At 41.0% G+C, this 23,715-nt stretch overlaps 1 protein-coding gene and 1 long non-coding RNA gene across 3 annotated transcripts; one reads left to right on the top strand and one right to left on the bottom strand.

Annotated features, from left to right (window-relative positions):
• Positions 1–446: 446 nt before the first annotated feature.
• On the bottom strand, positions 447–19,555 carry naaa (N-acylethanolamine acid amidase). The gene is made up of 10 exons (XM_062981224.1): positions 19,159–19,555; positions 10,675–10,839; positions 6,910–7,036; positions 5,894–5,984; positions 5,043–5,119; positions 4,007–4,179; positions 2,859–2,921; positions 2,151–2,217; positions 1,616–1,644; positions 447–528 (listed from the first exon to the last, which is right to left on the bottom strand). The coding sequence occupies exons 1-10, from the start codon at positions 19,377–19,379 to the stop codon at positions 453–455; spliced, it is 1,089 nt and encodes a 362-aa protein (XP_062837294.1). The 5' UTR covers positions 19,380–19,555; the 3' UTR covers positions 447–452.
• LOC134299184 (uncharacterized) lies at positions 525–9,436 on the top strand. 2 transcript variants are annotated; one of them, XR_010006343.1, is made up of 3 exons: positions 525–1,723; positions 5,786–5,913; positions 7,398–9,436. It is a non-coding gene; the product is annotated as an uncharacterized LOC134299184 (long non-coding RNA). The 2 variants fall into 2 exon arrangements; XR_010006342.1 differs by lacking the exon at positions 525–1,723 and having other exon boundaries at positions 5,115–5,913.
• Positions 19,556–23,715: the final 4,160 nt, after the last annotated feature.

Genomic DNA, 23,715 nt, shown 5'->3' with positions numbered 1-23,715 from the left:
TCACACTTATCTCAGGCAGACAAGAGTTGTTTCTCCCATCCCGGACATCATTCCACAAATATATATACCCCACTTACCTAGTTTCCAAGAGACCTCACAACCTCTGAGGATGCCTGCCATAGATGTGGGCAAAAAATCAGGAGAGAATGCTTCTGGAACATGGCCAGACAGCTTGGAAAACTCACAGCAACCCACTACTACTATTGCTTTAAGACAATGTCTTATGAGTGTCATTCAGAATCAGCCTGCTAAGGTCTAACACTATCCTTTAGCATAAACAGCATTACGTTTCATTAGCCTTGTTTGGATAAGCAAGTATGTAGAAACGATGTTTCCCCAGCAATGTAAAATAGTTAGAATTATGTGTTACATCCTAAGTTAACTAGATATTTGCATGGGTTTATCTCGCTAATTTGATGCAATTTTGTCTTCATATCGGCACTTACACATCTTCACTTCAGGGTCCTGATCCGCGTTGTATATTTGTCTGGGTACGCAGCACTCATTACCGTGGTGTAAATTGTGTTCCTGGAGGAAAAGCATAAACAAGTGGAGCAAGTGCACTTACAAGCCTCAAAGGCCAGTCAGCTATCTCTGAACACTCAATGATTGAGACATAAAATGAATTCAGTATGACTTCTATATCTGTGGGGGATACCTTCTAAGTCTACATGCGGATAGTGAAACCATGGTTAGTGAACCCTTCTGAACAAATGACTTCCAATAGAAGCACACCATAAAGTCATACTGGAAGAACTGCCTCTGCTCTTAGAAGTTCCATATATAATCATTAACACTATGTAACAACGTCTGAAAAAATGTTTCTGTTCCTGGTTTGAAAGTGTTATTTCTTGTTTAATTTGCTGGTACTTACTTTGAAAGTAGTTATTCCACTCGAGAAACTTCGTTTTTGTGGCTGTCACAAACTAGCTTGAATTGGTTTGAGACTTAATGAGATATTCATTGAAAAACGATAGCAAAATGTGCTGCAGGACAGCCCACAAAAACAAGGTTTTTGCAGTTTGACAAACTTTTCCCATGTTTTGGTGATAGAACCAATTAGGAAACGACATTTATAACCCAGGAACAAAAATAATATTACATATTGTCATAGTTTTTTTTATTGTGTCAGAAGTAACTTGAGAACATACTGCGAGTCATTTCTGGTGTGAGAGAATTGGCTGTCTACAGAGAGGTTGCCCAAGGGATGCCTGGATGTGTTACCATCCTGCTGGGAGGCTTCTCTCATATCCCCACGAGCTAGAGCTGACAGACGGGAGCTCGCCCTGACTCGCAGATTTGAACTGGCAAACTTCAGATCCGCAACCCAACCTTCAGGTCAGCAGTTCAGCCTGCACAAGGGTTTAACCCATTGCACCACTGCGGCTCCTGTAGTGTCATAGATGACCAATGTTTGACAGCCATGTGATACACAATGAACATACATAACAAATTGCATTTTAGGATTTTCCAACAAGTCATATAACAAGTTGCTTCATTTTTAAAAAGGCTTTCCAAGTTCTGCAGGGAACCTATTTTAAAATGTGCATCTTTTCATTTATGTATGCCAGAACTAGAACATTTCAAAATACATTTAAAAAGCAAAAATACTTACTTGTTCAAGACCGGCTGTACCGACAATACCTAAAGCAACAAAAGGGAACAGAATGACCTTCTTATAGGAGGGCTTCAAAAGAAAACAACTTTAAAACTTACTTGTCAGGTAATTATATTCTCTCATTTTCCAAGAAAGGATACTATCAATCATGATGTATCCTAGACATATGCTGCAATAACATGTTTCATGCTTATGTCTATGTTTGATGTTTTTATAGTTTTAATGGTTTAATCTACAGTTATATGTTTTTGATTTAGGTAATTTTATATATATATGAGGCATTGAATTTTGCCATTTATTATGCTGTAAATCACTTTGAGTCTCCCCAGGGGTGAGAAAAGTGGTACAGAAATGCAGTTAATAAATAATAATAATATATATGTACCTGTAACACTACTTTCCTAATTTGGCATGCATTTTCTCTATATCTGTCCCACAAGAAAATAACTACAGCAGAAAGCTCTCAGAAGGAGCAGACTTCATTTATACATTTGATGTTTTTACAGAGCATGATATAAAATAAACAACTTACTTTATAGAGCGACTCAAGATTAATATTTTCTTGTCCTGTGGCATTCAGTGCTTTGATGGCTGGAGTTCTGAAGTATAAACATAAAATACACATAGATGCAGATAGCTGTTGCATCCAAATTAAGAATGCCGAAACTTGGGTACAAATAAGTTTGCCACTTATTTTGCATCCAGACTGCTACTTACCTATTCAGTAAGATAAACCACATTCAGGTAGCTATAGACAGATATTTTATTATGACATAATGGTACATAATATAGCACTATGGTCTTGTCTTTACACCATGAGACTTGTCTCTATCATAACAATAAGCCATTACAGTTAAAGTGGTGTCAAACTGCATTAATTCTATAATGCAGATCCATCCTTAGTGTGGTGTTGGGACTTATCCCTACACTCTCCATGATATTTCTGCCTCTGGTACCAAAGTTTCTGTTGTAGAAATAGCCAGGTAGAAGGCTATTGTGTTAAATAAGGTATATTGTCTTCTGCCATGCCATAGAGACTGTTGTGCACTTGTACGCATGCATACTGTGCAATATTAAGAGAACATCTGGATCTCCAGATATGTTGGCATACATTCCCATCATTCTCATTCATATGGCCACTTGCAAAGTATTATGGAAGAGGCCCACCTATGTTATATGAACAGCTTTAACTTAAACACACACTCAAATCTTGGCACTATAACCCCCCAGCAAAATATACCTTCGGTCATCAGAAGGAGGAGGGGTTGTCCAGTGGTCATAATTCGTCTCCACCCGGTACCAGCTGCAAACAGAAAATACAGATTGAAGTCAATGTCAGAACATCATTTGGCACAACATATGTTCTGACAGATTACACAACGTAACAAAATTTGAAAAAAATCTGTTCCTGGTTTGAAAGTGTTATTTCCTGTTTAATTACGCAGCCCTTACTGTGCTCCATGCAGTCATGCCAGTGGCCACATGACCTTGGAGGTGTCTATGGACAACGCCGGCTCTTCGGCTTAGAAATAGAGATGAGCACCAACCCCCAGAGTCAGACATGACTGGACTTAACGTCAGGGGAAAACCTTTACCTTTACCAATGGTCACTTTCTACATGAAAGTGCAGGAAAAGACAACTTGATACGTCACATGTAATTGGCCCTTAAGAAATGGCTACACTTAGGCCCCTTCTACACTGCGATATAAAATCCAAATTATCTGCTTTGAACTGGATTATAGGGCAGTGTAGATTCATATAATCCAGTTCAAAGCAGATCATGTGGATTGTCTGCTTTGTTAACCTGGATTATATGGCAGAGTAGAAGGAGCCACTTTTTGTCTTTAATAACCATGGCCAGAGCCTAAATCTTGACTAGAAACGTGCCATCAAATCCACTGGCTCTAACTATGTGTTGACTCAAAACGGATTAACCAACATTGGCCATGCAGTTTCACATTCTTGGCCGGCACGTAACTCTTTGTCAGTGCCTTCAGTCGACTCAATGGAATTGGAGAAACCGCTACTGTATGTTCCCCATTGTACGATGGGATAATTAATAGGAACATCAGTAAATTGCAAAATTAAATTGATCAATTGCAGCAATGGAAAGATGATGTAGTGCAACCACTCTAGGAACCATGTGACTTTGGATTCATGTTTTATAGGATCTCACCCTTGTTGTTGTGCGTGTCCAAGTCCTTTCTGACTTATGGTGACCCTAAAGCAAAGCAGTCATTGAAAGGCTGAGTGTGTTTGACACAGTCAAGGCCACCAGTGGGTTTCCATGGTCCAATGGGGAATTGAATCTTGGATACTCAGCCTAATGTTCAAACCACAACTCCATGCCGGGTCTCATAGGAGCTCACCTGTAACAAATAACTTACCCGCCAGACAAAGGGTCCAAGGGCCAAATATCAACCGGACCACTTCTCCTTCTTGTAATAACTGCACCCTCCTTGGGTGTTGTGCCTCCAATGATGTAGTAGACGTCGGCTATAATTGGAGTCTTAGCCAGCATAAGAGCAGCAGCTTCAAAGTCTTCTGCTTCGCTCAAAACCTACAATAAAGAGGACACAGAGGAGTAAGTTGGATACAATCTGCTCAGATCTGTGCAGAGGTAGACGCCTTGGATCAGCATGCCCACACTATTAAAGAGTGTCCTATGCTCTGAAAGTGTGTATTGAACCTCTGGTTTTGAATGTACAGTAATAGTTTTTTTTAATCGCATCAGAAGTAAATTGAGAACATACTGCAAGTTGCTTCTGGTGTGAGAGAATCGGACGTCTACAAAGACGTTGCCTTGGAGACGCCTGGATGTGTTACCATCCTGATAGGAGGTTTCTCTCATGCATGGGATGCTAAGGCTGACAGATGAAAGCTCACCCCGTCTCACGGATTCAAACTGCCAATCTTCAGGTCAGCAGTTCAGCTGGCACAAGGGTTTGACCCATTGCGTCACTGCGACCCCTAATGTAATAGGTGAATATTTTATTACATTTAATGTAATCGGTGATTATTTTATTAAATTTTTTATTGCGATGCTTGCATTTTTAAATAGGGTTGCTCTCTTATGTACACAGTTTAAGAGACATGAGTCTTTGCCTTTTTCAATTCAAGATAGCGCTAGATACAATAGTATAAAAAATGTATAACGCTACAGATGGTAATATAAAAATGATTAAATAACTGCTCTAGCAGAAGACAAAATCTCATCAGATGCAGCATTTCCAGAACTTGGCACCAGTGCTGTTGATAATACACCTCCTGGTACAAATTTTCAAGGAAAAGATAATCAGGGAAACAAACAAAATAATTACTAAAAAGGTTAAGAAAAAAAGCTAAAGTTAATCAGATTTATCCCTAAGTAGATATGCATTGGGGGATTACATTATAAAAAGGAGAAAGTTTGCAGCCACTTACAGTTCTGACAAGCCAGCTGACGGGAATATTTCGATTCAAGAAAGCTGCTATGGCATTCTCCCACCAGCCACCAGCATCTGTAAAAAATAAAAGGGAAATCATAAGAATTAGTTATCATAATTCGAAATCATAAGAATTACAAATAGAGACAACTACAAATTGTTTCAGTACTTGGCCATTCCTCACCTGAAAGAATCAGAGGCTGCGTCTACACTGTAGAAGTAATGCAGTTTGGCACCACTTTTTGGCTCAATGGTAGTTTTTTCAAAGAGCCTGCATTCTTTGGCAGAGAAGGATAAAGATTGTGTAAAACTATAGTTCCATTGCGTTGAGCCATGGAAGTTAAAGTGATGTCAAACTGCATTTATTCCATAGAGTAGATGCATCCCATGAGGACAGAAGTTTTCAAATGTTAGCAGATTGACTTCTCGATATTCTCTTCTTTGTGTATATCCTTCCTCAAGTCCTCAAGACATGGAGACAAGTGTATATATAATGTACAGCTGTCCTTTGCTGAAAACGTGAGACAGTAGAACAAACTCCTGGAAAGGTTTTGGAATAGATAGATAGATAGATAGATAGATAGATAGATAGATAGATAGATAGATAGATAGATAGATAGCAAAACTCCCATTGTCTTCCTTCACTAGCTTAAATCATGGTTCACAGGATCCCTAGTCCCAAATGGTTTCCTAGCACCACAAAATGACAAATATTCAGATTTCATTCCTGTGTCTTTGCAGTTCAAATCTCTCCAAAGACAACAAATAGACTTGATGTCAAACTGAATACATTACTGGAAGCCTCCTATGTTTTGGAATTTCTAAGATCCACATTCAAATGAGGCTCACCTCTCTCATCCCCAGAGACGGTAAACTTGTGTGGACGTTGTCCTGTCCATAAACCAACATAACCCAAAAATGTTGTGCCCCTGAACTTGACCTGAAAATGAAAGGGGGGGGGGGGAATACAGTTATCATAAACCACAATTCTTTTGATATTAAGTATTTCTCAAGATGCCACTGGGATAGAGAAATTTGACGTAATGCAACACACACCCTTTTGTGTATATGGGTATTCAGATCACCTGTCGATTTATGGTGACCCCATGAATTTCATAGGGTTTTCTTAGTGGGCAAGGAATATTCAGAGGCGGTTTTGCCAGTTCCTTCCTCTGAAATACAGCATCTGGTAGCTGTGATGGTATCCTATTAAAGTACTAACCAAGGTTGACCCTGCTTAGCTTCCAAGATCAGACAGGATCTTGTGCTTTTAGGGTATTTGTAGCGTGAATAGCTAATACTGAAAGTTCCTTTTAGAGCATAATAAAGTTTGCTGGCCACACTACAGTTGTGGACGGCAGAGCAATTCCAAACATCCTATATTTAATGTATAAAACATGAGACTGTACTGAAAGGAATAATATAGCATCTCGGATACTAACTGAGAGGTAGATACATGTAGCATAAACTTTTGTAGACCGAGGTGCATCTACACTGTATAATTAATGTAGATTATTTTCATTTTAATGGCTATGGAATTATGGGATTTGTTGTTGGGTGAGACACCAGCACCCTTTGGCAGAGAAGGCTAAAGACTTTGTAGAACAACAAGTCCTATGATTACATGTGATTTAGCAACGGCCATTAATATGGTAACAAACTGTATTAATTCTATTATGTTTACTTCATCGGATGTGTGAGTATGAGGACATTATGACTCAAACCTGGATGGAAGATTTGTAAATGCAGCTGCCTAACCTGCAGTTGGTTACTATCCATTCCTGTTCTTGTGCCATCCAACTGGCAAAATGCACAGCGTTCTTTGGTTTTCAATAGTTTGCAATATTGCCAAACCTCCATTATACCTGACCATCCTTTAAGAAATTCACATCGATGGTCATCTTGCGTAAAATGTCTACAAAGACATAATCCATATTCCGACCATGGTATATAGTTCCATTGCTGTCTTGAGCAATGATGCTGGTGCAAAACCTGCAAGAGAAGAACGTGGAACTTGTTGGGAAAAATGCACACACAAAAACACGTCCTTTCCCATTTTTTTTGAATTTATTATTATTACATTCCAACAATTAACAAAATTTTAGCGATGCATGTCTTATTTCAATATACATAATACCAAAAGTAAGTAATGCTTAAATGACATTTTAAACAATCCTTTGGAATGTAACACCCACCCCCCTCCCCTCCCCCGTTCCCCCTCCCCCCTGGAACAGTAATTCAATATATTATCATTGTATCATTTTAAATGTGTCGTACGCCTGGTTCAAGATCTTTCGTCTCCATCTATTTTGTTAATTAGGACTGACCATTTCCTTTCCCATTTTCCTTCTAGAAACAAATGCCGCTGAAGAACAGAGAGCCTCAGAACACAAAATGCCCCATTGATAGTTCTTACAGGCACAGGAATTCAAATTGCAATCTTCAAATATTTTCCCATTTACAATAGATGTAGCAGCTTATTGTAAACCAGAACATATATGAAGATTCTCCTCCATTGAACGGAATGGGGCATCCTCTTTACGCCAAATAATGTGCAAATCTCAGAATGCACATGGATCAATACTTCAGAGAAGTTTAGATGAACAGACAAAACACAAATTACTAAGTTTAGTTGATTCACTCATCTCACTCCAGAGAAGCACATGCATTATTTGGGGTGGATGGCCATCGGGGCTTATTTTTTAAAATTGTAACTTGCAGAATCTATGAGCCAGTATTGTCAACATCAGAGAATTTGAGAGTTGTCGTTCCCAAAAATAGCTTTTCAGAGCTCAGTTCTGAGTGTCGCACCTCAGGTTAGCTTCACCTTGCTGAATAAGATTCAGCAAGATTCAGCAAGGTTCCATAAGATTGTTACAAAATAAAGCCTTAGAGAATAATTCAAGAAATCACGAGGAATGAACAAAGTCCCAATAGAGCATGAAAAAGTCCCAAGAACATGAACAAAAAATCTGCAAGATAATCCAGGAAAAAGAGAGCTTGTTTCTTAGTTGAACGAAAGTTGCTTTGACAAAGGTTTGTCTTCAAACACATTGCTTTAATACCCTTTGCAAAGCATGAAAGCATTTCTCTGGCCTCTAACCTCCCTCTTGTTTGCAATTCTCACACTCTTCCAAACCCTGAATTCCAAACGGTCAGCTCGATCTAAGGAACCTGTTTCATCAAGGTCAGCCTGCTTGTTTGTTTGCTGAGCCTCATTATCAGACTGAGAACTGTCTTCCTTTTCCAAGTCAACTTGCACCTGGCTAGTTTCAGTATCAACAACATCATTCCTTGCTGTGGGAAAATGAACTTGCACTCTCTGTTCCTCATCTTCTACAACAGGGACATTTTGAACCTGATTGTGAACCTGAATCCCATCATCCTCATCAGAGTCAATCTGAGGTTCCAGCTGAGTCACAACAAGAGTCTACTACAGAAAAAAAATACCAATGACTATGAGCCAGGATGGTTAATTTGGGGAGCCAATTTTTCATTATTGCTTAATACAGCATACACAGTGGGCAGATGGGGAGTGTGATACCTCAGGCACCTTTGGCCCCTGACCCTGTGGCTATTGCTGACCAGGACGAAGAAGACTTTGGTTTTCTTCCAAGTCAGCAAGATTCAACTCCTTTCCAGATGCCTTCTATTGACATTGCTGAGCCAGTACCAATTAAGGATGCCCTTGAAACAGCGCCGGCTCTCCCAGATTCTCCAGACAGGTTAGCGTTTGATCGCAGGGCCTTTTTGAAAATAGAGAGATCGCAGAGACTAAGCTTGAGGAGAAGCGCCAGATTAGCGGAGCGTGGTGACTATGGCTAAGCTTAGTTCTCTTGGGAAGAATTAGGGAGTCAGGCACCTGGCGCTGTGACAATGGCAAGCTCAGTTCTCTTGGGAAGAATTGGGGAGTCAGGCACCTGGTTTGAGGGAGCTTATGAACTGCAATAAAAGTATTGCGCTGGGAACTTTCCTTTGCGGTGTCAACTTTACTTCTTACTGAGAAGCATCATCGTCTCTAGCTCTTGAAATCCAGGCGGCCTGAAGGTGCGCTTACTCTTGAGTAGACTGGGCGCCGGTCTACCTCCTTGCCCAAGTTTGGACTGCGTTTCAGCTCCTGCACATCCAGTTCATGCCTTGCCCTGAAATCCTGCTTTTGGACATCTACTCCAGAGAACTCTTCTTTGCCTCTTTGCTCCTTTTCCCCACTCAATACTCAAGCCGGGTTTGAGTGTGTTTCAGTTTCGGGACTTTGGACTTTAATATTGGACATAAGACTTTCACTTATTGGACTAATTTTGATCTTTCCTGAAAGGTCAATTGCTTATTCAACTTTGCTGCTTATTTCCTTTTTGGAACTTTATTTGCTTTAATAAAGATATTATATTGTTATTGGCCTCTGTGTTGGTTTTCAGTGCTCTCGCTGCCTAGGGGTGCAACAGGGACATTTCTGTCATTTCTTAATCCTAGGCAGACTGCATTTGTGGGGTCACAGGTAAGCAGATGGGACATTTAATGTAACCAGGAGTCACATCTAGACACTTTTTTTCCAATTTAACAGGAAAGGTATCTGAAATAGCATTAACCTGAAAAAATGACATAAATGAGCCCCTTTTAGCCTCAAAATGTATAGATGGCTGTTTTCCCTGCAGAATAAATCTGAGGTTGGGGATCTCCAAGGGGAAGGGTCCAGCAAGAGCAGCCCAGAAGCAGTTGGATGGATGAAGCAAAACAATCCTATCATTTTCCCTCACTATCCTCCAGCTCATAGTGTTGCTTTTGGTTAATATTTACTCTACACGTTTCCAACAGCAGCTGTACTATTGTTTACTCTCTCATACTGCATTTTGCTTAAAGCCGTTCGAACCATAAAAGAAACGTCATGCAACTTCTTGCTTTTTGCTGACAAACAGAATGAATGGCCCTGGGCAACGGTTGCAACAATAGTCAGGACGGAGTTTCCCTATGACAGAGTTGATGCAAGTGACTGTTGTGATTACAAAAGGGGGGAGGAAAAGTTGTCCCTGTGTAGCCACTAAAAAGAGTTGTCATGCCTTTATCTAATCTGGAATGGAGATAACATTATGTGTGTGGTAGAGCTTTATGTGTGTGTTGCAGAGTGAAGGAGGAAAAGCAAGGCCAAAGTTTAGGAAAGTCCCTTTCAAGACTGTATAGCCCACAAACTGTAGTCCAGAAAAGTGTGTTTCCCATATTTTAAAGATAACATATCTGCAAGATTTGCAGAAGATGTGTTGGGCAAATGGAAAGTTTAATATCCGTCCTAATCCAACCTGCCTTCCCCTTTGTCCTCCAATGTGACAGGCAAATCATGCCCAACAAATTGTGCCGAACATGCAAACTTTCTCAAGTCAAGGACAGAGGAGACGTGGGAAGTCTCTTGTTATTCCTTCAGTGTAAACTGCATTCCTAGCTGCTACTTGCTCAAGAACTTTTAGCACTGTAATGTTATGCAACATATTTCCTTTTAGGAGATTTTAGCAGGACCAAAAAAGCTTGCAGCTCTCACCAACCAGCAAACGTTTCTGACAAAATCTGGTTTAGCCTTCCAGTGTTTCAACTTAATGACTCTTTGCTGCCACAAAGTTCCCTGGATTGGACCAAAAACTTACGCGGAGGCTTCATAGGCCAGATTGAGCAAAAGACCATCGCCTACGTTCAGGTCCAAGGCTTTGCAAAGCCCCCGAATTTCTCCTGCAAATGGCTGAGGAACATAGGATTCGATTTCTTCAGCGATGGGCCGGATGATGGAGTGAACCCATTTGGGGATGCTTTCCCTGGAAAACAAAGGAACAAAACAAGAGACTTGGTTGTATACCTTGGCAAGGCTGGTTCTGTTAACAAATACTACTAAAGAGTAAATTTTCCACATTCCGGAATCTACTTTCTACACATCCATGCTACAGGAGAACACAGGTTAACCACTCAATAAAAGTATTTACAGTATTTATCTTATCAGAAGCGAACCGAGGGTACAGTTGTAATGTACTTAAAAACATAAACCAAGTTTAAAACTTGGCATTATACTAAATGTCCTTTGTATTGCAGACTGATGATGATAAATGAAATATCTTACATGTGCCAGCGATCCAGAGTCACCCACAAAATAATAACATGCCACTCAGGTTTGCAGAATGAAAATACAGGAACTTTACTAATTCCAAGAGATCAAGAAAAACAGTAGTATTTACAATGGTCCCTCTGATCACTTACAGAAGTCCATAGTCATGAACAGTCCTTTCTCAGCAGCAAGGTAAAAGGTAAAGGTTTCTCCTAACGTTAAGTCCAGTCGTGTCTGACTCTGGGGGTTGGTGCTCATCTCCATTTCTAAGCCGAAGAGCCAGCATTGTCCGTAGACACTTCCTTGGTCATGTGGCCGGCAAGACCGCATGGAACGCCGTTACCTTCCCACCGGAGCAGTACCTATTGATCTACTCACATTTACATGTTTTTGAACTGCTAGGTTGGCAGAAGCTGGAGCTAACAGCAGACGCTCACTCTGCTCCCCGGATTTGAACCTGGGACCTTTCGGTCTGCAAATTCAGCAGCTCAGCGCTTTAACACACTGAGCCACCGGAGGCTCTTCTCAGCAGCAAACAGGCCTCAAAATAGTAAGGCCTCTCTGAGTACACAGCTCTCTTCACCGGCAGTACTCAGTCAGCACTGAAAAAAAAACTTGTCCAAACTGGTTCTGCAGCAGCAGAACTGAAACAGTATCAAATCAATCCCCAGATCTTTGCAAGCTCAGCCAATTGGCTTCATGCACTTCATTTTCCAGTTAACACACATATATGACAGTGCCTTTGCAAACTACTTTGACCAGAAGCTGGCCACTTGGAGTGCCTCTGGTGTTGCTATAAGAATATTGTGCATTCGGCAAGACTCAGACTGCATAGGTGGTGTGTGGTTTGCTCTTCTCCGACTTGCAGCACTCAAAGTGAAACCAGACCAAACCCATCTATATATATAAAAGAGTGATGGCATCACGGCAATTCACAAAACAACAAAAGTACAGGCCCCCCAACCTCAAAATTTAACAACACAACCCATCATCCACGCCTCAAGGTTGATACAACAAAAAGAAAAGAAAAATAAAGTCCTAATTAGAGGGAGAGCAATAATTTTTTTTATCCAATTGCTGCCAGTTTAGAGGGCTAATCTCTGCCCACTTGGTTGCCTAGCAACCAGCCAAGGGACAGCCAGGTTTCAGTTAGAGGACAGGCAGATTTAGGCCTCACTTAGGCTTCTTCCACAGATTATCTAATTTGCACTGGATTATATGGCAGTGTAGACTCAAGGCCCTTCCACACAGCTATATAACCCATTTATAATCTTATATTATCTGCTTTGCACTGGATTATTTTGACTCCACACTACCATATAATCCACTTCAGTGTGCATTTTATACAGCTGTGAAGAAGGAGCCTCATATAATCCAGTTCTGAGCAGATAATATAAGATTAGAAATATACAGCAGAGTCTCACTTATCCAACATAAACAGGCCGGCAGGATAAGTGAATATGTTGGATAATAAGAAGGGATTCAGGAAAAGCCAATTAAACATCAAATTAGGTAATCGTTATACAAATTAAGCACCAAAACATCATATTATAAAACAAATTTGACAGAAAAAGTAGTTCCATGCTCAGTAATGCTATGTAGTATTTACAGTAGATTCTCACTTATCCAACACTCGCTTATCCAACGTTCTGGATTATCCAACGCATTTTTGTAGTCAATGCTTTCAATATATCGTGATATTTTGGTGCTAAATTCATAAATACAGTAATTACTATATAGCATTACTGTGTACTGAACTACTTTTTCTGACAAATTTGTTGTCTAACATGATGTTTTGGTGCTTAATTTGTAAAATCATAACTTAATTTGATGTTTAATAGGGTTATCCTTAAATCCTCATTATCCAACATATTCGCTTATCCAACGTTCTGCCGGCCCGTTTATATTGGATAAGTGAGACTCTACTGTATTGTATTTACAAATTTACCACTAAAATATCACAATGAATTTAAAACACTGACTACAAAAACATTGATTATGAAAAGGCAGACTGCGTTGGATAATCCAGAACATTGTATAAGCGAATGTTGGATAAGTGAGATTCTTCTTTAATATGAAATAATTACTGGGATAGAATAATGCAGAACAATATAATCTCTAAAACCAGGACAGTAAATAAACAGGGGAATTCTACACAGGAAACAATCAGGGCCAGCTAACACCTCCCAACAAAGTATTCCCATCATCAAAGTCTGGCAAATCCTGTTTTCTCAGGACCACAGACAGTAGAAGCACATAAAATATCGCAAACAACACCACTCTGAAAACAAGGGAATTCCAGACAGGAAACAATCAGGGCCAGCTAACACCTCCCAACAAAGTATTCCCATCATCAAAGTCTGGAAAATCCTCTGTTTTCTCAGGGCCACAGACAGTAGAAGCACATAAAATATCGCAAACAACACCACTCTGAAAACAAGGGAATTCCAGACAGGAAACAATCAGGGCCAGCTAACACCTCCCAACAAAAAATTCACTCAGGGAGGAAACAGCCAGGCTTTAAAGCTGCAAGGCCATTACATCCTAATCATTTTTCCTAATTGCAGCATTCATACTTGCCTCCAACAAACAAAATAAAACCAATCAGAAATATTGTATATTCACAACCTTTAGGAAATAATATCCCCTGATGGCGCAGCGTGTTAAAGCGCTGAGCTGCTGAACTTCTGGACCGAAAGGCCACAGGTTTGAATTGGGGGAGCGGAGAGAGCCCCCACTGTTAGCCCCAGCTTCTGCCAACCCAGAAGTTCGAAAACATGCAAATGTGAGTGCATCAATAGGTACTGCTCCAGCGGGAAGGTAACACCGCTCCATGTAGTCATCCCACATGACCTTGGAGGAGTCTACGGACAACGCCGGCTCTTCGGCTTAGAAATGGAGATGAGCACCAACCTCCAGAGTAAGACACGACTGGACTTAATGTCTGGGGAAAACCTTTACCCTTGACCTTAACTACCACCAATTCCTCAATACTTTCTTTCCCATACCACCATACTTCGCCACAGCAACGCGTGGCCGGGCACAGCTAGTCTATATATATAAAAGAGTGATGGCATCAGGGCAGCGGACAAAACAACAAAACTACAGGGCCCCCAACTTCGAAATTTGACAACACAACCCATCATTCACAGCTCTAGGTTGATACAACAAAAAGAAAAGAAAAAATAAAGTCCTAATTACAGGGAGAGGAATAATAGTTTTTATCCAATTGCTGCCAGTTGGAAGGCTAAGCTCCGCCCACTTGGTCTCCTAGCAACCTACTCAGCCCAGGGGACAGGCAGAGTTAGGCCTCACTTAGGCCTCTTCCACAGATTATCTAATTTGCACTGGATTATATGGCAGTGTAGACTCAAGGCCCTTCCACATCTATATAACACATTTAGAATCTTATATTATCTGCTTTGAACTGCCATATAATCCACTTCAGTGTGTATACTAAACATAAAGACAGCCATACAACAGACATTCAATACCACCACTACCTCAACAATTTCTCACCAACACCACCACACAACGCCACAGCAACGCATGGCTGGGCACAGCTAGTAATTTGCTAAAAAACATACTAAGATCACATCATGGGCAAAGAGATCTCCCGAGCTCAGCAACTAAAGCAGCTAGATCACAGAGCATTTCACACTAAACAATTATGGCACTAGGATTCCACTTTAATTGCCAAGGTTGCATCATATGGAATCCTAGGCTTTATAGTTTGCTAAGGCACTAAAGCTATTTGCCTCCAAGAAACTGGGAGTGCTTCTGTTTGAAGTCTGATGTTTTGTTTTATGCCTGATGTAACAGGTTGCGTCTTCAATTATAATTGTTAAGTCATAATTTGTTTTTCTATATTCGCTTGTCAATTTGAATGTTTGCCTTTTATGTTTGGAATCCACCCCGAGTGCCTCCAGGGAAATGGGGCGGAATATAAATAAAGATTATTCTTCTTATTATTATTACGGACACAAAGATATAGTATGACACAGCAAACGAGATATATATGCTGGATTTCGTATTACAAAATCACGAGTTGAACACTTCCCAAGTGTTTAGGACCATGTGCTGTATTTCTGGATGATGTGTGCAAATACATCCTCATTCCATCGGCGGCTGGATGATTTTTATGGGGTCGTAAATTAGTTAAATTAGCCTCCCCACTTTATAAGTGGTACCTTAATTTCCTACTTGATAGATGCAACTATCTTTCGGGTTGCTAGGTCAGCAACGAGCAGGGGCTATTTTTAATTTTTAATTGGCAGGTGCTCACCCTGCCACGGGCTGGCCTCGAACTCATGATCTCTTGGTCAGAGTGATTTATTGCAGCTGGCTGCTCACCAGCCTGCGCCACAGCCCGGCCCTGTCAATTTTGTCAATGTTTATTGTTTCCAAATGCTAGCTGAGATTTTTTGGCACAGCACCCAGTATGCCGATTACCACTGGGACCACCTGCACTGGTTTCTGCCAGAGTCTTTGAAGTTCAATCTTGAGGTCCTGATAGCGGCTGAGTTTTTCCTGTTGTTTTTTGTCAATGCAACTGTCACCTGGGATGGCGACATCAATGATCATAACCTTTTTCTTTTCCACAACTGTGATGTCTGGTGTGTTGTGTTCCAGAACTTTGTCAGTCCGGATTCGGAAGTCCCACAGTATCTTTGCGTGCTCATTTTCCAATACTTTTGCAGGTTTGTGATCCCACCAGTTCTTTTCTGCTGGGAGGTGGTACTTGAGGCATAAGTTCCAATTAATCATTTGGGCCACATGGTTGTGCCTCTCTTTGTAGTCTGTCTGTGCAATTTTCTTACAGCAGCTGAGGATATGATCAATGGTTTCATCGGTTTTCTTGTACAGTCTGCATTTTGCGTCATCAGCTGATTTTCCGATCTTGGCCTTAATTGCATTTGTCCTGATATCTTGCTCCTGGGCTGCAAGGATCAGGCCTTCTGTCTCCTTCTTCAGGGTCCCATTCGTGAGCCATTGCCAGGTCTTCTCCTTATCAGCTTTTCCTTCAATTTTGTCAAGGAACTTTCCATGCAGTGTTTTGTTGTGTCAGCTGTCACCTCTAGTTTGTAGTGCAGTTTTCTTGTACTGATTTTTTGTCTGCTGTGCTTTGAGGAGTTTCTGATTTTTGACTTCAATCAAAGCAGGTTCTTCACTTTGCTTTACATATTCTGCCAGGGCATGTTCTTCTTCTTTGACTGCTTGTTTTACTTGTAAGAGTCATCTGCCCCCTCATCTTCTAGACAGATATAGCCGGTCAACATCACTGCAGGGGTGCAGTGAATGATGAATGGTCATGAGTTTTCTTGTTTTTCTGTCCAAACTGTCCAGTTCCACCTGTGTTCAATTTATAATGCCAGCAGTATATCTTATGACAGGTATGGCCCAGGTGTTTATGGCCTTGGTGTTGTTGTTGTTGTTGTTGTTGTTGTTGTTATTATTATTATTATTATTATTTGGATGAGTACAGGTTGAACATCCCTTGTACAGAATTCTGCAATCCCAAATACAAAATTGTCTCTATAGTGGATGATAGGAATATAATGACTAGTTTACTTTCTGATCGTTCAGTGTACATTTCATTTACGTGCTGACATTCTCCAAGAGTGGTTTTGCTTGTTCCAAATGTTATTTCTAATATTGCGCACTGTCGTTCCAAGGAGTTTAAACCCAACCTGCACTGCTATCCTTTCAACAACAGTGTGCTCTATGGCCATCATAAAATTGTAAATGTTTAACTTGATGCTATGAAGCAATGAATATGGAAAGCCTTCAGTTACACACATTTGTAAATTAAAGTCTCTATTTAAAACAGAGCAGTGTGTGAGGTGTGTCTCCTGGCCATTTGACAAATGCAAGTTGAGTCATCGGGCAGGAAGCCTGCTTCCAAGCAAAATATGTATCTCAATTATCTTTCCGAAGTATTATCCAAAGAAGACTCCAGTAGGCAATACCGTTCTTCTAATTATGTCACAACCGTGTGAAAGCATTTGGGGAATAGTACAATCCCTATAGGAAGCCCCAGGTGGTGCAGCGTGTTAAAGTGCTGAGCTGCTGAACTTGTGGACTGAAAGGTCGCAGGTTCAAATCCGGGAACGGGGTGAGCTCCCGCTGTTAGCCCCAGCTTCTGCCAACCTAGCAGTTAAAAAACATGCAAATATGAGTAGACCAATAGGTACCGCTCTGGCGGGAAGGTAACGGTGCTCCATGCAGTCATGGAGGTGTCTATGGACAACGCCGGCTCTTCGGCTTAGAAATGGAGATGAGCGCCAACCCCCAGAGTCGGTCACAACTGGACTTAATGTCAGGGGAAACCTTTACCTTTACCTACAATCCCTATAGCTATGGAAAGATACATTCCTGGAGAAATCAAAACCTTACACAGTATTATGGAATTATACGGTGTGCCCTCCCCAATGTATACACACTTCCCAGGTTATCATCCTGTAATTTTTCAATGTATTTTAAGGCTATACAGTAGAGTCTCACTTATTCAACATAAATGGGCCGGCAGAATGCTGGATAAGCAAAATGTTGGATAATAAGGAGGAATGAAAAAAGAGCCTATTCAAAGTTATGTTTTTACAAATTAAACACCAAAACATCATGTTTTACAACAAATCGACAGAAAAAGCAGTTCAGTACATGGTAATGTTATGTAGTAATTACTGTATTTATGAATTTAGCACCAAAACATCACAATGTACTGAAAACATTGACTACAAAAACACTGACTACTAAAAGGCAGACTGCACTGGATAATACAGAATATTGGATAATCAAAGGTTGGATAAGCGAGATTCCACTATATATATATATATATATATATATATATATATTACAGGATTATAACCTATGAAGTGTGCATACATTGGGGAGGGCACACCATATACTGTAGAGTCTCACTTATCCAACATCACTTATCCAAGCTTCTGGATTATCCAATGCATTTTTGTAGTCAATGTTTTCAATATATCGTGATATTTTGGTGCTAAATTCGTAAATACAGTCATTACTACATAGCAGTACTGCCTATTGAACTACTTTTTCTGTCAAATTTTTTGTATAACATGATGTTTTGGTGCTTAATTTGTAAAATCATAACCTAATTCGATGTTTAATAGGATTTTCCTTAATCCTTTGTTATTATCCAATATATTCGCTTATCCAAGCTTCTGCCTGCCTGTTTAGCTTGGATAAGTGAGACTCTACTGTACTGTATTTACCAATATAGCCCCAAAACTTTGCAATGTATTGAAAAATTTACTACGAAAACATTGACTCCTTAAAGGCAAACTGCGTTGGATAATACAGAACGTTGGATAAGCAAAGGTTCGATAAGCAAGACTCTACGGTATGTGTGTGTGTGTGTGTGTGTGTGTGTGTGTATATATATATATATATATATATATATACAGTAGAGTCTCGCTTATCCAAGCTAAACGGGCCGGCAGAAGGTTGGATAAGTGAATATCTTGGATAATAAGGAGGAATTAAGAAAAAGCCTAGTAAATATCAAATTAGGTTATGATTTTACAAATTAAGCACCAAAACATCATGTTTTACAACAAATTTGACAGGAAAAGGTAGTTCAATATGCAGTAATGCTATGTAGTAATTACTGTATTTATGAATTTAGCACCAAAATATCACGATGTATTGAAAACATTGACTACAAAAATGGCTTGGATAAGCGAGGCTTGGATAAGTGAGGTTTGGATACGTGAGACTCTACTGTATATACACAGTAGAGTCTTGCTTATCCAACATAAACTGGCCGGCAGAACGTTGGATAAGCAAATTGTTGGATAAAGGTAAAGATAAAGGTTTTCCCCTGGCGTTAAGTCCAGTTGTGACCGACTCTGAATAATAAGGAGGAATTAAGGAAGAGCCCAAGTTTGCCCATGCCTGCTATAGAATGAATGCAACCTGACACCGCTTTAGCTTCCAGGCCAGTTAAAACGCTGTCAACGCGCATCCATCCTGCAGTGCAGATGCGCCCAAGGAAAGAGGGACTCACTGGAGGATGCGTGCGAAGGCGGCGCGGAGGAAAGGCGGGTCGAAGCGCTTCAGGACCGGGTCCCAGCGCTGCTCGGGCGGGCTGTCCAGGCTGACGTTACACGGCCAGGGCTCCGGCTCCAAAGGAGGAGGAGAAGAAGGAGAATCCCGGGTCTGGGGCTCAGCATGGCAGGCCAGCAAGAAGAAGGAGAAGGAGAGGAAGAACTGGAGGCAGGAGCCCATGGAGGCAGCCAGCTACCCGGCAGCCTTGTCACCCAGGAGCCGGAACCGGAGCAGAGAAGAGAAGAGAAGAGAGCGAGGAGGAGGAGGAGGAGGAGGAGGAAACGATGACCCGAGGCAGGCACAGCGCTCCAAGTGTTGGCTTCACACGGACACAAAGGAGCCGCTCCCGGTGGACAAGGCTAAAGCAAGGGCGCATTGGCTACTTATATGCGCCTTTTAAAAGCCTGCCCTTTGCAGGCGTTTCTTCGCATAGAGTCATAGACTTGGCAGAGACCTCATGGGACATCCAGTCCAACCCCTTTCTGCCAAGAAGCGGGGAAATCGCCTTCAAAGCATCCCCGACAGATGGCCATCCAGCCTCTGCTTCCAAGCCTCCAAAGAAGGGGCCTCCACCCAGGGCTGTAGCCAGGTTAAAAAAAAAAATTAACCAGAAATTTTTCAGGTTAAAAAAAAACCCTGTTTTACTCATGAATTTTAACTGGTTAGCCAAATCCCCATGTTAAGTCTATGAGACGCAAAAAATTAAGAGTCCCTCCAGGCACTATCTCAAGCAGATATTGACAGGTCTGTAGCGGGGGGGGGGGGGGGGGATGTGTGTGTGTGTGTGTGTGTAGGGGTTCAACCCCCCTGTAAAGAACTAATATCGACTGCCACCAATTTGTAAGGATGAAACAACCACCAAAGACGCAGGGAGATGTTTACTTTTACTTTAAATGGTAGCGTAACTTGGTTTAGAATATATGCGACAGAGGCTTAGATGTTGGAGGAACAATAACAAGTTTATTCAGGCACATAGCTTAGTGGTTACAATGTTGTTTCTCACTTAGAGGTATTCTTATTAACAGTTACAATACTAGAATGAGATGAATCAAACTCTCTAAAGTATCACTTCTTTTGCTTAAAGTAGTTAAAACCTATTCCTCTGCTCCTTTCTAACTGTTACTTCAATGGATCTCTGTGAGTCCAGCTGGGATTGGTTCCCAAAGTCTGAAACTTAGTCTATCCAGTGACTTCAAACCACAGTCACCCCTGTGATATACTATCACAGGTTCTCTGTGCCTTTCCAGGACACAGACTACATTAAATAAGTCACCAAACTTATTTAAAACTGACTCAAAATGAACAATTGAGTCTCCTTGATCCCATCAACCTAGAATCATTCTTTCCTGTGCCTCATCAGAGCACAGACTGACTTTCTTTTTTAAACTCTGCACTTCTTCAACTAAACGGCAGTTGGCTCCACCTACTTCTCCATGGCAACCAGCCTCTGAGTGCTGAGATGCAATAACTGTAATACTTACCCTTTAAATCATAAACACACAATTAAACATAACATCCGTAAACCAAAATTCATACTTCATTACACCCCCCCCCCCCCCCGAAATTTTCTAAACCCCTCCCGAATTTTTTTTCTGGCTACAGCCCTGCCTCCACTACAGTCTGGGGCAGAGAGTTCCACTGCTGTAAGCTCTGTCTCTCACAGTGAGGAAGTTCTCCCTTATGTTCAGGAGGAATTTCCTTTCCTGTAGTTTGAAACTGTTGTTCTGCATCCTATGATAGTCTCCAGGGCAGCAGAAATCAAGCTTACTCCCTCCTCCCTATAATAATACTGGCTCCCTATAATAATAACATGGGCTGTGGCGCAGGCTGGTTAGTAGTCAGCTGCAATAAATCACTCTGACCAAGAGGTCAAGAATTCGAGGCCATGGCGGAATGAGCACCCAACCATTAAAATAAAGTAAATAGCCCCCGTTCATTGCTGACCCAAGCAACCTGAAAGATAGTTGCATCTATCAAGTAGGACATTTAGGTACCACTTATATGTGGGGAGGCTAATTTAACTAATTTACGACACCCCAAAAAATTGTCCAGCAAGCGTTTGGAATGAGGAAGTTGCCGGCGCAGTGGACGATGAAGCAGCTGCTCCCCCTGTGGCCGGAATTGAGCATACCCTCAGGAAGCTGGAGAAGTTTAAATTGCCTCTATGTCTGTCTCTGTTCTATGTGTATATGGCATTGAATGTTTGCCAATTATGTGTATATTGTATATTTATATTATACAATATACACATAATTATATTATGTATATTTATACCGCACTTTATTGTCCATTCAACTATGAAATTTCCTTTCCCCATTTCGTAATATTCTGCACTTTGCCTGGGATCTACGACTTAGTCTCCTGTTTTTAATACTGTATCCTGCTTGTTGATTTTAATGATTGTTTTTATTGATGTTGATGTTTTTTACTGGGATAATTGTTTTATTGCTTTGTTACTGTTATTTGTTTGTTTTATTGGGCCAGGCCCCATGTAAGCCGCCCTGAGTCCCTTCGGGGAGATGGGGCGGGGTATAAAAATAAAGTTGTTGTTGTTATTATTATTATTATTATTATTATTATTATTATTATTATTATTATTATTATATTGTGATCCGCCCTGAGTCACCCTCGGGGTGAGAAGGGAGAAATATAAATACTGTAAATAAATAAACTTTATTTTTATATCCTGCCTCCATCTCCCCGAAGGGACTTGGGATGGTTCACATGGGGACAAACCCGACCAACGCAGTTAAAATAAAGCATAAAATTCGTAACAACATCATAATAAGATAGACAGTACACAAAATAACACAATAAAGACACAATCAAGCCAAACACTGGCCTGAGTAAAATAATTCTGAGGGGCATAACAGGACTAGTGCAATTCAATGTCAAGGACAGTGCTAATAGGTGAAGTGCAAGAGCCATATAAGGAAACTTGGGGTGGAGGGCAATGTGAAATGGAGCCCTATATCTCTGTTAAAGTGTGAGGGCTAGACTTAGGACTTGACCAGGCCAACTTATTTGGCGGACTGTCTAATCAAAAGCACAGTGGAACATCCAGGTTTTTAGGGGTCACGTTGGCTCATAGGGGAAGATGTGGTCATGAAGATAGGCAGGTCCCGAACCCTATGACTTCCCCTCACATCTTGTTTCATAGCCCTCATCATGTCTCCTCTCAGCCTTCTCTTCTGCAGGCTAAACATGCCCAGCTCTTTAAGCTGCTCCTCATAGGGCTTGTTCTCCAGACCTTTGGTCTTTTGAGTCGCCCTCCTCTGGACACTTTCCAGCTTGTCAACATCTCCCTTCAATTGTGGTGCCCAGAATTGGACACAGTGTGATCCCAAGTGTGGTCTGATCAAGGCAGAATAGAGGGGGAGCAGGACTTCCCTGGATCTAGACCAGTGATTCTCAACCTGATGTTTTGGCCTTCAACTCCCAGAAATCCTAACAGCTGGTAAACTAGCTGGGATTTCTAGGAGTTCTGGACCAAAACACCTGGGGACCCACAAGTTGAGAACCACTGATCTAGACGCTATACTCCTATTTATGCAGGCCGAAATCCCATTGGCTTCGTTAGCCACCACATCACATTGTTGGCTCATGTTTAACTTGTCCACGAGGACTCCAAGACTCCACAAGGACTTCCTCTCCTTTTTCCTTCTCTTCTTTTCTCTCCTTTTCTTTTTCTCCCTCCTTCCTTCTTTCCTCCCTTTTCTCCTCCCTCCCTCTCCTTTTCTACTCCTTTCCTTCCACCTTCCTTCTTTTCTTCATCCTTTTTCCTTCCTTTCTTTTTTGCTTTTCTCTCTCTTTCTCTCTTTTACACAGCCACACACAAAGAACTAATAATAACAATAACAATAATAATAATGTGTTGTCAAAGGCTTTCATTTCCAGAATCATTGGGTTGCTGTGAGTTTTCCGGGCTGTATGGCCATGTTCCAGTAGCATTCTCTCCTGACCTTTCGCCCACATCTATGGCGGGCATTTTCAGAGGTTGTGAGGTCTGTTGGAAACTAGGCAAGTGGGATAATATACCCTGTTTCCCCTAAAATAAGACATCCCCAGAAAATAAGACCTAGTAGAGGTTTTGCTGAATTGCTAAATATAAGGCCTCCCCTGAAAGTAAGATCTAGCAAAGTTTTTGTTTGGAAGCATGCGTGTCAAACAGAACACCAAACATGCAGGATCGGTAAATGTACGTACCATAAAGTGTTGTACATGGAAACATTGGTAGTAACAAGAAATTCTTCACAGTTTGTCTGGTTATGCTGGTTTATGATGACAATTACTGTACAGTATATAATAAATGTTCAACAATTAATGTGAATTCTTCATGGAAAAATAAGACATCCATTGAAAATAAGACCTAGAGCATCTTTGGGACCAAAAATTAATATAAGACACTGTCTTATTTTCGGGGAAACACGGTACCTGTGGAATAATGTCCAGGGTGCAAGAAAGAACTCTTGTCTGTTGGAGGCAAGTGTGAATGTTGCAATTGATCACCTTGATT

Source organism: Anolis carolinensis, chromosome 5 (genome assembly GCF_035594765.1).
Source record: "Anolis carolinensis isolate JA03-04 chromosome 5, rAnoCar3.1.pri, whole genome shotgun sequence".
In the NCBI taxonomy this organism is placed as follows: Eukaryota; Metazoa; Chordata; class Lepidosauria; order Squamata; family Dactyloidae; genus Anolis; species Anolis carolinensis.
This window is presented reverse-complemented; position numbering and strand designations above follow the sequence as displayed.